Here is a 14,354-nt window from a genome sequence, read left to right as displayed (position 1 = left end):
GAGTCGACCCACGTGGAGCCTTAGCCGGTGTGGGTCAGTGGATAGAGCGTCAGCCTGTGGACCAAAGGGTCCCGGGTTCAATTCCGGTCAAGGGCATATACCTCAGTTACAGGCTCCTCTCCAGGCCGGGCCCTTGTCAGGGCGTGTGCAGGAGGCAACCAATCGATGTGTCTCTCTCACAGCGATGTTTCTCTGTCTCTTCTTCTCTCTTCCACTCTCTCTAAAATCAATGGGAAAATATCCTCGGGTGAGGATTAACAACAACAACAAGACCCACATTGAGGTTTTAAACCCTGGAGCCCACTGCTCCTGGGCAGCCATGTCCCCGGTCTGCTGCCAGGTGGGCTGACCTGCCTGAGAAGAATCCCTTTACTCACTGCCGGCCACAGGCCCAGCCCAGGCCCAGCCCAGTCTCCAGCTCAGCCAGTGAGGAGCTGCCCAAGCTGTCCTGAGCCGCCTGGGGCTCCGGGGTGGGGCAGGCCAGCCGCGCCCTGCGTCTCCCGTGCACCCTGCGCCTCCCGTGCGCCCTGCATCTCCCGTGCCAGCCTGCGGGGACTCTGCTGAAGCTGTGCTCCAGGCCACCAGCCCTCCCTCCACCTTCTCCCTTCTCCCTCCTCCCCTGTGCAGAGGGCTCAGCTCCATGGAGGGAGCAGCAGGACCTGTACCCTCTCCGTGGGGCCCAGGTCACGTGCCCGCCCTCAGGCTGTGTTATCATCTACCCAGACTCAGCAGGGAGAAATCCTACCCACGTGGGAACCTCTTTCTAGAAAGGGAAGTTCTCTTAGGGGTTCACAAAGCAGGTTCAGGTACACCAAGGCTCTCTTAGAAAGGCCCACGGCCAGGGATTCAACCCTGTGCCAGTCCCTGCCAATGAAGGACGACAAGGGCATGCAGTGCCCACTGAGAGGAGGTGGGTGGCGCCAGCCCCTCCCTCAGCAGGACCTGAGGGGGTGGAGGCAGACCTGGGCCAAGGCCAGCCTCCCTGAGCTGACTCTCCCCCACTGGGCTGGTGTGACTTCTTCCTCAACGGCCCAAACCCAACATAGGATCCCAGTGCAACCCGTGGTCCTGGAATCCCAGCTACAGGCCCCACGACTAGAGAGTGAGGGTGGTCCCAGGGTCAGAGACCAGGGCAGTGGGCCGTGGATGGGCGCCTGGGGCGGGAGGACTCCTGCCAGCTCCTGCTGCCTCCGCGGCCACCCTCCCAGGCTCAGGGCCACGGAGCCAAGCCATGGGCTTGACCACACAAGTGCATTCACGCCTGACGCCGACCCAGGGCACCAGGACGCTGGTCTGTCGGCAGGGACTCTGCTGGGGCTGGATTGAAACACTAAATCCTGGGCATGTGTTTAATTGAACAAGTATTTATTAAGCACCTACTGTGTGCCAGGCACTGTGCGAGGCGCCCTCACTGCGTGCTGTCCCCAGGGCACAGCGATCTGCTCAGAAACTAAAACCAAGGAAAGGAGCGTGGTCGCAGCCTCACAACTGGGGCGGGATGAGGGGTCGGGGGTCAGGGGTCCCCGGGCCAGGAAGGCACCTCCCGAAGCCTGTCTCCTTTCTCCGGACAAGCAGCTGCTCTACCGCATCTGGATCGCTACAGGGAGGGAGCTCTTACCTCCACGGCCACACTGGGCGCCTGGGGGACATTCAGATACTCCAAATGCCACTCAAAAAACAGGAGGTGTGATGGATACTCACGTTTGGATTAGAAAACTCATTTCAGCTCATGTGGCTGCAACAACCCTTAAGAAAGATATAAACATCCCTGCCCTGACTGCGTAAACGTAAGGTAGACCTAGTCTGGGTTCCTGAGTCAGAATCTTCCAGCGGCCCGCAACCTCGAAAGGCCAGAGAAGCGAGAGGAGACTGCGATCCCGGAGGCGAGGCGGCACGGCGGTCTGGCACCGCGCGCGCAGCCGCGCCTGCAGGGACAGAAGCAACACCCGCAGCAGGACGTCCTGGCCCAGCCGCCTCCACACACCTGTGGCTCCCGCGGGGCCGGCCGCGCCCTAGTTGTCGGTGCCCAGCTTGGAGAGGCCGCGGCGGAAGTCGTGCAGGTCGTCGATCTTCCCGTCCAGCACCTCCAAGAAGTTCTTCAACTCCACCTTTAGGTGGCGCTGTCGGTATTTGCTCTCCTCAATGTCCATCTTCAGCGAACGCACTTTGTCCTCCAAGTTTTGATTGTCTTTCTCCGCGGCCTGAAGCAAAACCAAAGGAGAAGGGTCTGGAGCAGTGATTCCCAAAGTGGGCGCTACCGCCCCCCGGTGGGCGCTGCAGCGATCCAGGGGGGCGGTGATGGCCACAGGTGCATTTGGGGGCGATGAGTAACTGCTATTAAAATTTTAAAAAAATTAATTTCCAGGGGCTGAGTAATATTTTTTCTGGAAAGGGGGCGGTAGGCCAAATAAGTTTGGGAACCACTGGTCTGGAGAACAGTGAGGGGGGTCCGCTGAGACCTGCGACGGCTGCAGCCCGGACCTGTGAGTGCCTCAGCACACGGACCAGGACAGCTAAGCGAGCCCTTCTTTCCTGCCTGTCCCCGGGCAGAGGTGCCGACAGACAGTGTGTGACCAACACGGGGCCTGGAAAACGACGTTCCTACACAGAACACAGAACTCGGACACCTGCCCGGGGAGCCCAGTGCTAACCGGCCCTTTTACCAGTGCCCAGCAGAGAAAGTCTGAAATCCCAGCAGGAGGCGTTTTCAGCCCCAGGCCCAGCCGGTCAGCAGAGGCCCACTGAGCTCCATCCTGATAACCTAACCCTAGCCAGTTGCGAATGCTGGGGCTGCACACCTGAATATACGGCTCCTGAGTGAGGAGAGCCTGGAGGTAGAGGAGGTTTAAACCCTCCTTTTGTGACCAGAAATCTGAGGCTGGCCTGGCTGGCGCGGCTCAGTGGTTGAGCGCCGACCTATGAACCTGGTGGTCACGGTTTGATTCCTGGTCAGGACACATGCCCGGGTTGCGGGCTCGATCCCCAGTGTGGGGCATGCAGGAGGCAACAGATAAATGATTCTCTCTCATCACTGATGTTTCTATCGCTCTCCCTTTTTCTCCCTTCCTCTCTGAAATCAATTAAATAAATAAATAAAAAAGACTGAGGGCAGTGAGGGGCGTCTGCAAGGTCACGGCTGGGGAGTGGAGAGGTGGGACAGCACCCTTAGCCCTTCCTTCTGCCCCCGCTCCTCACCCCGCTGTGGTTCTGCAGGGGCTTCTGTGGACTTGAAACAGCCACCTGCACTATGGCTGTGGCACAGGACACCTTCGTTCGGTGGAAAAGCCACAGGACAAATGCTGCTGAGCCTTCTGGGGAGGAGTCACATGACCAGTGCCTTCTCATCTGAGCCTCCCGCCCTTACCTCTAACTTCTCAGAGACGTATTCACACTCTGACATGAGCTGAGGTATGATTTCACTCTGTTTTCGGAGATCTTTCAACTCCTACGGGAGAAAGAAATTTGAAAAAGCATGTGAAATCAGGTCAGATAAAAGGTATTCTTGAACCCCCTCCCTCCCACTTGGGCATCTAGGAATGGAAGCAGCTTTTGGAATCCATGCTGTTTGCACAGATAATAAAGGTGATGACGCCAACACTGAACCCTTCAGGTATTCTAAGGGCCGGGTGCAGTACATGCACGATCGCACACCACCATGGCGGAAGGTCTTCTTATGCTTCCTGCTCTGTGGGTGGGGAAACTGAGGCTGAGAACGGGTTGGCAGCCTGCCCGTGGCCGCCAGCCTCTGTGTACTTAGCTGTCCTGCCCCCCAGAAAACGAATGGCTCTCACTGCACTAATTTCACAGCCGAGTTCAACTTCTGATGATACAGCGTCTAAAAAAGTTCCCAAGTGTCTGGTACAAAGTTCAACTCCCTCTGGGATCGGGGGGCGGCTGACCACACAGCACACACAGCGAGGAGGCTGTAGCATCTGCGCCCTGACGTGGCCCTTGGCTCTGACTCTGTCGATGTCCGGGCAGCTGCCAGGGCCGTCACATGCCCAGTCACCTGCTGCGCCCTTGGGGACAGCGAGGGGCCGTCAGAGCCGTGACTCACCGTCTCCTTCTCTCGGAGTTCCGACTCCAGGTCCTCGATCCTCCGCTTCAGCTGGGTGTTCTTCTCCTTCTCCCTGTGGATCTCACTGCACTGTTCTTCCAGCTCGTCAATCTTGGGGAAACATCACACAGGAGGCAGGGACGCTAGCTTACTTTTGTCATTAAACAAAAGATCGACACATTATGCGTCCTTTCTTTCTATTTTTTTTCTATTAATTCTCACCAAGGATGTATTTCCATTGATTTTTTCAGAGAGAGGGAAAGACAGAGAGCAACATCGATTGGTTGCCTTCTGCACGTGTCCCTACCAGGACCCAGGCCGGGGGAGGAGCCTGCAACCAAGGTATGTGCCCCTGACCGGAATTGAACCCAGGACCCTTCAGTCCGCAGGCTGACACTCTATCCACTGAGCCAAACTTATTTCTTTTAAGATAAACCTAAAACTAGCCCACTTGTGCTTCTCAGAGGCTACAATCAAACTCCATGGGGCTCCCGGAGAAGCTGCCGGTCCCTTTCGGCAGGAGGTGCCTCACTCACCACCAGCAGAGCCACCTGAGCCACCCAGCCCAGCCTCAGGATGCTCGGGCTCCTGGCTGCTCTCACGACCAGAGGGCAGGAGCTGCAGGTTCGCTTTAAGGATCTGTCATGAGCAGGGGCCAGATGGCCCATGGATCTACCTGCTTCTCCCCAGAATGATTTACATCTCTATTATTATTATTATTATCAGCATGGAAATTTATTCAATTTCAAATGATTTTACATCGTTTTAATCACGTCCTGAATTATTCCGTTTCATGGGTTTAAGCCAGCGGGGTAGACACCAGAGCCCTGTGGGGCAGTGGCCACCAAGGGGGACGGGATGACATTTCAAATGTTTTAAATCAGGACCTTTCCCTAGTGGTGCACACGGGCGCCTGGCCTGCAGGCCTCTTCCTGGAGGGGAGGGGGGGGCGGGTGCACCTTTCTCTCCCTCCCCAGCCTGCTCCCTCAGAAGAACAGCCAAGGCCAGAGTGTGTGTGCAGAGCGGACGGCAAGAGTGGAACCCACGTGTAACACAAAAGCGCCTCTCAGCGGGCACTTCCTCCCCCCGCCCTTGGGCTCTTATCCTCGGGCGCAGAGAGAAGCTGGGCTCTTGGCTCCGAAAAAGAAAGAGAGGGCAATCGATCAGCCAGCCTGGGAAGGGAGCCTGCAGCGTCAGCACCTGGCCCCGCGCCCCTGGCCGTCAGCACTGTGGGCCTGAAAGGAAAACGCCACACGAGGCAGTTTCATGTGCCATCTGTACCACGAAGACGGTGAGACAGAGCGTGGCCTCCCGTGGCCCCACTCAGGTCAGGTGGGCCAGGGAGAGTGAATACCAAGGTCAATGTGCTGTGTCCCCCTGTCATGCCCACAGCTGGTGGGGTCAACGTGCTGACCATTCAAACACGGCCAGCGTGGCTCGGTGGTTGAGCGTTGACCTATGAACCAGGAGGTCAAGGTTCGATTCCCGGTCAGGGCACATGCCCGGGGTTGTGGGCTCGATCCCCAGTGGGGGGCGTGCAGGAGGCAACTGATCAGTGATTCTCTCTCATCACTGATGTTTCTCTCTCTCTCTCTCCCTCTTCCTTCCTCTCTGAAATCAATAAAAGTATCTTTAAGAAAAAATAAAGTTGCCGAAACCGGTTTGACTCAGTGGATAGAGCGTCGGCCTGCGGACTGAAAGGTCCCAGGTTCGATTCCGGTCAAGGGCATGTACCTGGGTTGCGGGCACATCCCCAGTGGGGGATGTGCAAGAGGCAGCTGATCGATGTTTCTCTCTCATCGATGTTTCTGACTATCTATCTCTCTCTCCCTTCCTCTCTGTAAAAAATCAATAAAATATATTTAAAAATAAATAAATAAATAAATAAATAAAGTAATAAATCAGTTATTGAAATAGAGGGAGGAGGCAGCAAGTCTTCCCGCTGCCGCTGCCCCTCCCGCTGGCCGTGCCCCTCAGCCCCCCAGAGCCCACCTTGTGCCTCAGCCGGTCATTCTCGTCGCGGCAGATGGAGAACTGCCTCTTCCACTGCTCCACGCTGGTGGCGGACTCCTGCAGCGCCGTGGTCAGCCGGGCGTTGCTCTCCCGCAGGGTCTGCAGCTCGATCTCCCATTTCTTCACGTTGGCCGCGCTGCAAGGCAGAGGCCGGGAGATGACCGGGAGGGCGGGCGCTGACCGTCCCCCTGCCCCGACCTGTGGGCTGGCTGGAGAAACAAGTGCCAGAGGGACTGGCCTGTCTTGTGTGGACCCATCACCTTGCTGGGCTGTTTTTTTTTAAAAAGAATCCCTTTAGAGCCCTGGCCGGTGTGGCTCAGTGGATAGAGCGTCGGCCTGCAGACCAAAGGGTCCCGGGTTCGATTCCGATCAAGGGCACGTACCTCAGATGCAGGCTCCTCCCCAGCCAGGCCCTGGTTGGGGCTCATACAGGAGGCAACCAATCGATGTGTTTCTCTCACATTGATGTTTCTCTCTGTCTTTCCCTCTCTCTTCCACTCTCTCAAAAATCAATGGATGAAAGTAAAAATAATAATAATAATAAAAATAATAATTAAAAAAAAACAACAAAAAAATCAATGGGAAAACATTCTCAGGTGATGATTTAAAAAAACGAATCACTTTAGAAATGAACAGGATTCTTAGAGAAGGAAGAGACCAAGCTCACAGAGTCAGACCCTGTCCCTCCTCCCCCCAGCTGACCTCTGACACAGAACGAGGACCGCTTTCTCCCTGAAATGAGCCTCAAGGTCACAAGTTCTGAAGTGCTGGGCCAACCTGACCCCGGGGCCTCTGAGAATCTCATGAAGCTTCTGGATTTCTTTCAACAAGTTCCTGCATTCACCTTGGAGCCAAAAAAAAACAAAAAAAAAACACAACCCCCCCCCCCCTCTAGATTTAACAAGAAAACAGGTGATAATGGTCCCACTGTCACTGGTGCCTCCTCAGAGCCTTGGAAGCAGGCCTGGCGGCACAGCAGGCCCAGGAAAGCATTAGGCTTGGCCCTGCAGGCGGGACTCGAAATTCAATAAATCCAGGAGCTTTCGCAGCAACATAAACTTACATGAAGTGAATTATATGAAGCGAATGAGGTTATAAATATCCCAATGGCCCTTGGCAGAAAAAGGTCCCCCAGCCCTGCCTCGGAAGGAATCCAGACTTGAGAGCCGAGGGCAGAGGAGACCATGACTGGGACTCCCCAGAGGGCAGAACGGGGGTTCTAGCCACGGGTCTGAGGGACACCTCTACGGTACCCCATACACCGAGTTTATCTTTTTGTGGTTGTTGTTAATCCTCACCCAAGGATATTTTTCCATTGATTTTTAGGGAGAGTGGAAGACAGAGGGAAAGACAGAGAAATACGTTGATGTGAGAGAAACACATCAATTGTTTGCCTCCTGCAGGAGCCCCAATCAGGGCCCAGTCAGGGGAGGAGCCTGCAACCAAGGTGCGTGCCCTTGACCGGAATGGAACCGGGACCCTTTGGTCTGCAGGCTGACGCTCTATCCACTGAGCCAAACTGACCAGGGCCCAAGTTTATCTTTGACCCTGTGCTTCCAGTGGAGAAGTTTTAGAAAACAAACTGGAGTCAGGCTCCCCTCAGAGGCTGTTTGGTTTTCAGGCTCCTTTGTTTCCCTGCTCGGAGCCCAGGCATCTGCGGTCTGAACATCTCGGGTGATGGGCAGAGCTTGCACCACAAGCTGTCAGAGTCCTGGCTCCTGCTTAGCACGGCCTGGCAGAGGGGAGTTCTGCGTCTAACGGCTTTTTAAACAGTAGATGCAGCTGTATCTGGATAATCTGCATTATCTTTCATCCCACAGCCTCAGGACCCGGGACGGTGATAGGAAAATACACACTTCCAGTTCAAACAATACAGACTGAAAAAATAGAAAGCATTATTATCTGATTAGTTCCAGGACTGATGATGGAGAACTTAAGCTGATTTGGGGAAATGGCTTCCCCTCATTCCTCTAATTCACTTCTCCACTAAATTGGGATTTCAAAACATTGATTTTTAGGGCTAAAATGTGTTCATTCAGGCAGCACACTGCGACTTAAACAATCAAGAATAGGCCCGGCCGGCGTGGCTCAGTGGTTGAGCATCGACCTAGGAACCAGGAGGTCCCAGTTCAATTCCCAGTCAGGGTGCATGCCCGGGTTGCAGGCTCGATCCCCAGCAGGGGACGTGCAGGAGGCAGCAGATGAGTGATTCTCTCTCATCGTTGATGTATCTCTCTCTCCCTCTCCCTCTCTGAAATCAATAAAAATATATTTAAAAACAAAAAAAATCACACAATGAAGAATAGTCTGGTAGCTGTCTGATGAGAAAGAAAAAAGACTGGTCACAGTTCTGTCCTTTGAAACCCTGACAAAGCCCACAATCCAAAACCGGGGGCTGGGTCTAAGGATCACGGTTGCCTGGACTCCTAGGTCAGGTCACAGGCATTAAGCTCTGAGAACAGGCCGGGCCGGCTGAGTGGAGAGGTGGTGCCAACAGACGTGGTCAGCAAGGCAGAGAGCAGCCACGAGGCCAGCTGGCCGGGCTTCCCTCGGCCCAGAGGTGAGACTGGCCACTCCCCACTTGCGGAGCCCAGCCCAGCGGGAGCCTCCGGAGAACCAGCGTCTGGACTTAAGCCCCTTACCTCTGCGTCAGCGCGATCTTCAGCTTGTTGTTCTCAGACTTGAGGTGGGTGTCCACGGGGCTCGCGTGAGACGCCTTTTCATCGTCTGTCCCGTTGACACTGGATGCCTGAGCAGAAGATGGGGTTTCACACCCAGACTCCTGGCCAAAGTGAATTACCTCACACGTTACTGCGGGTCCTTACAGGGGCAACGGGTCAGGCATACGAGACACTGTTTCTGAGGGTGGGAACCACTCGTCTCACGGACACGCAGCTGTGACGAACAAGTCAGAGACCATCGAGAACCAAGGACAAGGCCCAGGAGGGGCCACAGCGAGCTCAGAGTCTGTGCACTTCACGGACCAGCGAGCGCCTGGGGCCATTTCACTCACACTCTCCCGATAAACCTAACACGCCTGGATACCTGGTCTCCTTAAATAGCACCGGCAGAAGCCACAAATTAAAAGAGGAGGAACCATTTATAACGAGGGAGGAGAAAAACCGTTACAGGCTGAGACAACTTCAGCTTCCTGGGGCTGTAAAAGGGAAGATCCACACTCATTAAAACAACAGGGACCAGCTCTGGGTGCCTGTGGTCTCCATGACTATTTAGCGTGTTATGAATATTCTGAGATGCTTTCTGTGATAAGTCATCCCACATGGTGGTGAAATCTCATCTGGTCTTGGATAAGCTCTCAGCAAGATCTTATTTAGCTTCCAATATGCATAATGGCAAAGGAAGGAACCGTGAAGGGAAGGATGTATAAATCTGACGAACTTTGCATTCCTACCTTGCAAAAAAATGCCATAAACCAAATTGAAATGCAAATAAAAACTTGGGGAGCCTGGCTAGCGTGGCTCAGTGGCTGAGTGTCGACCTATGGACCTGGACCAGGAGGTCGAGGTTCGATTTCCAGTCTTCATATGCCCGGATTGAGGGCTCGACACCCAGTGCGGGGCGTGCAGGAGGCAGCCGATCAATGATTCTTATCATTGATGTTTCTATCTCTCTCTCCTTACCTCTCTGAAATCAATAAAAATATATTTAAAACAAAACCTTGGGGAAATATCTGCTGCTAAACATTTGCAGATACTAAAAGCTAAATGTTAATACCGTCAAGCCTTGGGTGTCAGTCTTGACTGCTCCAGGTGCCCAGGCCTCGTGGTTCCCCTCCGACCAGCTGTCTCCAACATCCATCCTTCCCCTTCACCCTGTGGCTGCCCTGCCAGGCCATCCTCACCGCACAGCCTCCTCACAACTCTCTGTGGCACCCTGACTTCCTTACCACTCGCAGGCAACCCTCATGGCAATTCCAGATCAACAATCATAAAACACCTCCGATGTCTGCCAACTACTCAATAATAAATAATCTATAATAATAAAAGCGTAATATGCTAATTAGACCGAACAGCTGAATGACCTTCTGGACGAAGCTGCGGCAGTGGGGGCCGAGGCAGAGGTGGTTAGGGGTGATCAGGCCTGCAGGTGAGCAATTGGGGGTGATCAGGCAGGCAGGCAGAGGCGGTTAGGGGCAATCAAGCAGGCAGGCAGAGGCAGTTTGGGCCGATCAGGCAGGCAAATGGTTAGGGGCGATGAGGCAGGCAGGCAAGTGGTTAGGAGCCAGTGGTCCCGGATTGTGAGACCGCCCCCTCCCCCATGTATGAATTCTGTGCACTAGGCCTCTAGTTAAATTAATAATAAACTATCTGCTCGTGAAGAATTCCAGGTCTTTCCCAGTATCTGCAAGTGCATGGCTGTCCCTCCCACAGTGCACCTCACTCCCAGCCCCACTGTGCCCTGGCCGTCTTGCTGTTACACCTGCTTAATCCCAAACCCAAATCCCTGCTCCTGATGTTGGCTTTCCCTGTCTCCCTACAGACAACCTTGTCCCTAGATCAAGCCTTCCGCCCACCACGACATACACCCATCTAGACATCAGGAAGGCAGGCATTTTTATTTCAGGTCACAACAGGCCCCTCTTTGTTGTTGTTGTTGTTAGTCCTCACTCGAGGATATTTTTCCGTTGATTTCCAGAGAGAGAGTGTACAGGAGAGGTAGAGACAGAGAGAATCAGCAATGTGAGAGAGAGACATCGACTGGTTGCCTCCTACATGCGCCTCAACCAGGGCCGGTGATCTAGCCTGCAACCAGTGTATATGCCCTTGACCGGAACCAAACCCAGGACCCTTCAGTCCGAGGGCCGACACTCTACCCACTGAGCCAAACTGGCTAGGGCCGTGGTTGGCAAACTGCGGCACGTGAGCCACAAGCGGCTCTTTGACCCCTTGAGTGTGGCTCTTCCTAAGCCTTAGGACAGTGATGGCGAACCTATGACACGCGAACTCATTGTTTTGGTTGATTTTTCTTTGTGAAATGGCATTTAAATATATAAAATAAGTATCAAAAATATAAGTCTTTGTTTTACTATGGTTGCAAAGATCAAAACATTTCTATATGTGACACGGCACCAGAGTGAAGTTAGGGTTTTTCAAAATGCTGACACCCCGAGCTCAAAAGGTTCGCCATCACTGCCTTAGGAGGACCCTAATTAAGTGAATAACAATGTACCTACCTGTATAGTTTAAGTTTAAAAAATGTGGCTCTCAAAAGAAAGTTCAATCGTTGTACTGTTGATATTTGGCTCTGTTGACGAATGAGTTTGCCGACCACTGGGCTAGGACAACGGGTCCTCCTTAGTGAACCATCACTCTGTTAAGTAAAGGGACTACTGGGCAGAGCCACCTCTCCTTGGCTAAACCAGCTGCTGGAATGCCATCTCCCATCTGACTTTTTTTAAAAAAATATATTTTATTGATTTTTTACAGAGAGGAAGGGAGAGGGATAGAGAGTTAGAAACATCGATAAGAGAGAAACATCGATCAGCTGCCTCCTGCACACCCCCTACTGGGGATGTGCCCACAACCAAGGTACATGCCCTTGACCGGAATCAAACCTGGGACCTTTCAGTCCTCAGGCCGCCGCTCTATCCGCTGAGCCAAACCGGTTAGGGCTCCCATCTGACTTTTATTACAAAGGGAGACAGAGCTGAGGGCTCGCGGGCATCAGTCAAGCTTTCTCTCCCACAGGCACCGGCACCTGCCCTTGTCACTGAGCATCCTCCATGCAGCCCCACCTCCCACCGCAGGGAAGCAGCTGCCCTGTCACTGGTCCTGAAACACAGTGACCAGAGAACACCTCCTGGGGGCCAGGGACATGTGTTACCCTAATCTCAACAAATACAAATTTCCTATCAAAATACATCATCACAGGCCAGGCCGGCGTGGCTCGGTGGTTGAGTGTTGATCTATGAACAGGAGGTCACAGTTCGATTCCCGATCAGGGCACATGCCCGGGTTGCGGGCTCGATCCCCAGTAGGGAGGCGTGTGCAGGAGGCAGCTGATCAATGATTCTCTCTTTTCATTGATATTTCTATCTCTCTCTTCCTCTCTGAAATCAATAAAAATATATATTACCAAAAATGCATCACCACATCCTGAAAATGTCAGGAGTCTCACAAATGCATGTCCTGTCCACCTCGTGTGAACACGTCAAAAAACCTTCAAGATGCCCTGCGGCTGTACGTGCATAACCCATGGACACAGCCGACAGTGTGGTGAAGGCCTGGGGTGGGGAGGGCCCTAGAGGGGGTCAGTGGGGAAGTAAAGGGGACATTTGTAAAACTTTCAACAATAAAGATTTTTAAAAAGTAAGGAACTCCATAGGGGGAATGCCCTGCTGCTAAATTCCCTGTTTCTGGTCAAAGTGACAAGGAACAGAGTCTCGACCACGAATCGCCCCGGCTTTATCTTATGGACAAATCACTCACTTGGGAATGGTTACTCGACGTCTCGATTTTCTCCTGCGACTTGTCTCTGGCGAGTCTGGCGGCTTCTTTCACCTCCTGGAACTTCTCTGCGAACTGAACATGAAGAGCAGTTACGAAGGGTGTCGTGGCTGACAATCCTCACGCAGCTTAATTAGCTTGCGTCCGTGTTAGGCCAATCGATTCGGTGCCGATCCTGAAGAAGGATTTTACTTGAGATAAAAAAAAAATGGATATAAGGAACTCTTCTTCCAATAAACACCATTGGCCAAAGTCTGATCCGGGTCAATTCTGCAGCTACTGAAGCTAGTGTGATGATGAAGGACGGAAACAGACACCCCTGGTTAACGGTAACTCATGCAAAGGCAAGAAAAGTAGCTCAGTTGTACCCCAGAAGGAATCGGAAGAAAGCAACATCATGTCTAAGGAAAGATCCAAGAATTCCTACAAATCAATGCAATAAAAAAAAAAATCCAAAAAGTTAGGGAGGAGACACTGTTCTAGATTTTAAAAGCGTAAGATATGAAATACCAAAATGCCAAATAGCAAAATGCAACACATACTCTATGACTGAACGCTGTTTTGAATGGACTACCTATAAGCAACAGGGGAAATGTGACCGTGGACTGGACAAGACGACAAAGAAGAATCACTATTAATTTTATTACAAGTGTTGCCCTGCCTGGCTAGTGTGGCTCTGTGGACGAGCATCGACCCGGGAACCAAGAGGTCACCGGTTTGATTCTCTGTCAGGGCACATTGATCCCCAGTAGGGGGCGTGCAGGAGGCAGTGGATTGATGATGTTTCTCTCTCATCGATGTTTCTCTCTCTCTATCCCTCTTTCTTTCTCTCTAAAAATCAATACAAATATTACCCCCCCCCCCCAAAAAAAAGTGTTTCCCTGGCCAGTTTTCTCAGTTGTTAGAGCAGGGGTCCTCAAACTACGGCCACATGCAAATACAAATATTGTATTTGTTCCCGTTTTGTTTTTTTACTTCAAAATAAGATATGTGCAGTGTGCATAGGAATTTGTTCATAGTTTTTTTTTAAACTATAGTCCGGCCCTCCAACGGTCTGAGGGACAGTGAACTGGCCCCCTGTTTAAAAAGTTTGAGGACCCCTGGGTTAGAGCATCAGCCCACAGACCAAAGGGTCTCAGGTTTGATTCCTGGTCAAGGACACATACCTGGGTTGCAGGTTCCCCAACCCTGATAGGGGTGTGTGTGGGAGGCAACCAATTGATGTGTCTCTCTCACATCAATGTTTCTCTCACTCTCTGCCTCTCCCCTCCCTCCTCTTCTCTCTAGAAATCAGTGGAAGAAATATCCTAGGGTGAAGATTTTTTTAAAAAAAGTTATGCCGAAACTGGTTTGGCTCAGTGGATAGAGCATCGGCCTGCGGACTCAAAGGTCCCAGGTTTGATTCCGGTCAAGGGCATGTGCCTGGGTTGCGGGCACATCCCCAGTAGGAGATGTGCAGGAGGCAGCTGATCGGTGTTTCTCTCTCATCGATGTTTCTAACTCTCTATCTCTCTCCCTTCCTCTCTGTAAAAAATCAATAAAGATAAATTTTAAAAAAACATTTAAAAAAGTGCTAATGGTATTATGTCAAAAAATGTCATTTTTTAAGAAATAAATTCTGAAATTTTTAGGCGTAAAATGCTTTCTTTGATGTCTGTAATTTAACGTACTTCAGCTACAATAAAACATAAAGAAATGTGGCAAACGTTAACAACAAGGCGATGTGTACGCGGGTGTTTATTATACCATACCTCTCTCAAAGTTTAAAAAAATGTTTTAATATTTTCATGATAAAAAAATCCTTAAAAATCCCAGAA

General features: G+C 52.1%; 1 protein-coding gene across 1 annotated transcript; it reads right to left on the bottom strand.

Annotated features, from left to right (window-relative positions):
- Positions 1-1,344: 1,344 nt before the first annotated feature.
- HOMER2 (homer scaffolding protein 2) lies at positions 1,345-12,647 on the bottom strand (the record flags this gene model as incomplete). Its single annotated transcript, XM_006107704.2, has 6 exons — positions 1,345-2,201; positions 3,365-3,445; positions 4,058-4,168; positions 6,050-6,206; positions 8,713-8,819; positions 12,520-12,647. Coding segments are annotated over 6 exons (773 nt in total), but the record flags the coding sequence as incomplete, so codon positions are not given.
- Positions 12,648-14,354: the final 1,707 nt, after the last annotated feature.

This window comes from Myotis lucifugus, unplaced genomic scaffold, assembly GCF_000147115.1.
Source record: "Myotis lucifugus unplaced genomic scaffold, Myoluc2.0 scaffold_1361, whole genome shotgun sequence".
Lineage (NCBI taxonomy): Eukaryota > Metazoa > Chordata > Mammalia > Chiroptera > Vespertilionidae > Myotis > Myotis lucifugus.
This window is presented reverse-complemented; position numbering and strand designations above follow the sequence as displayed.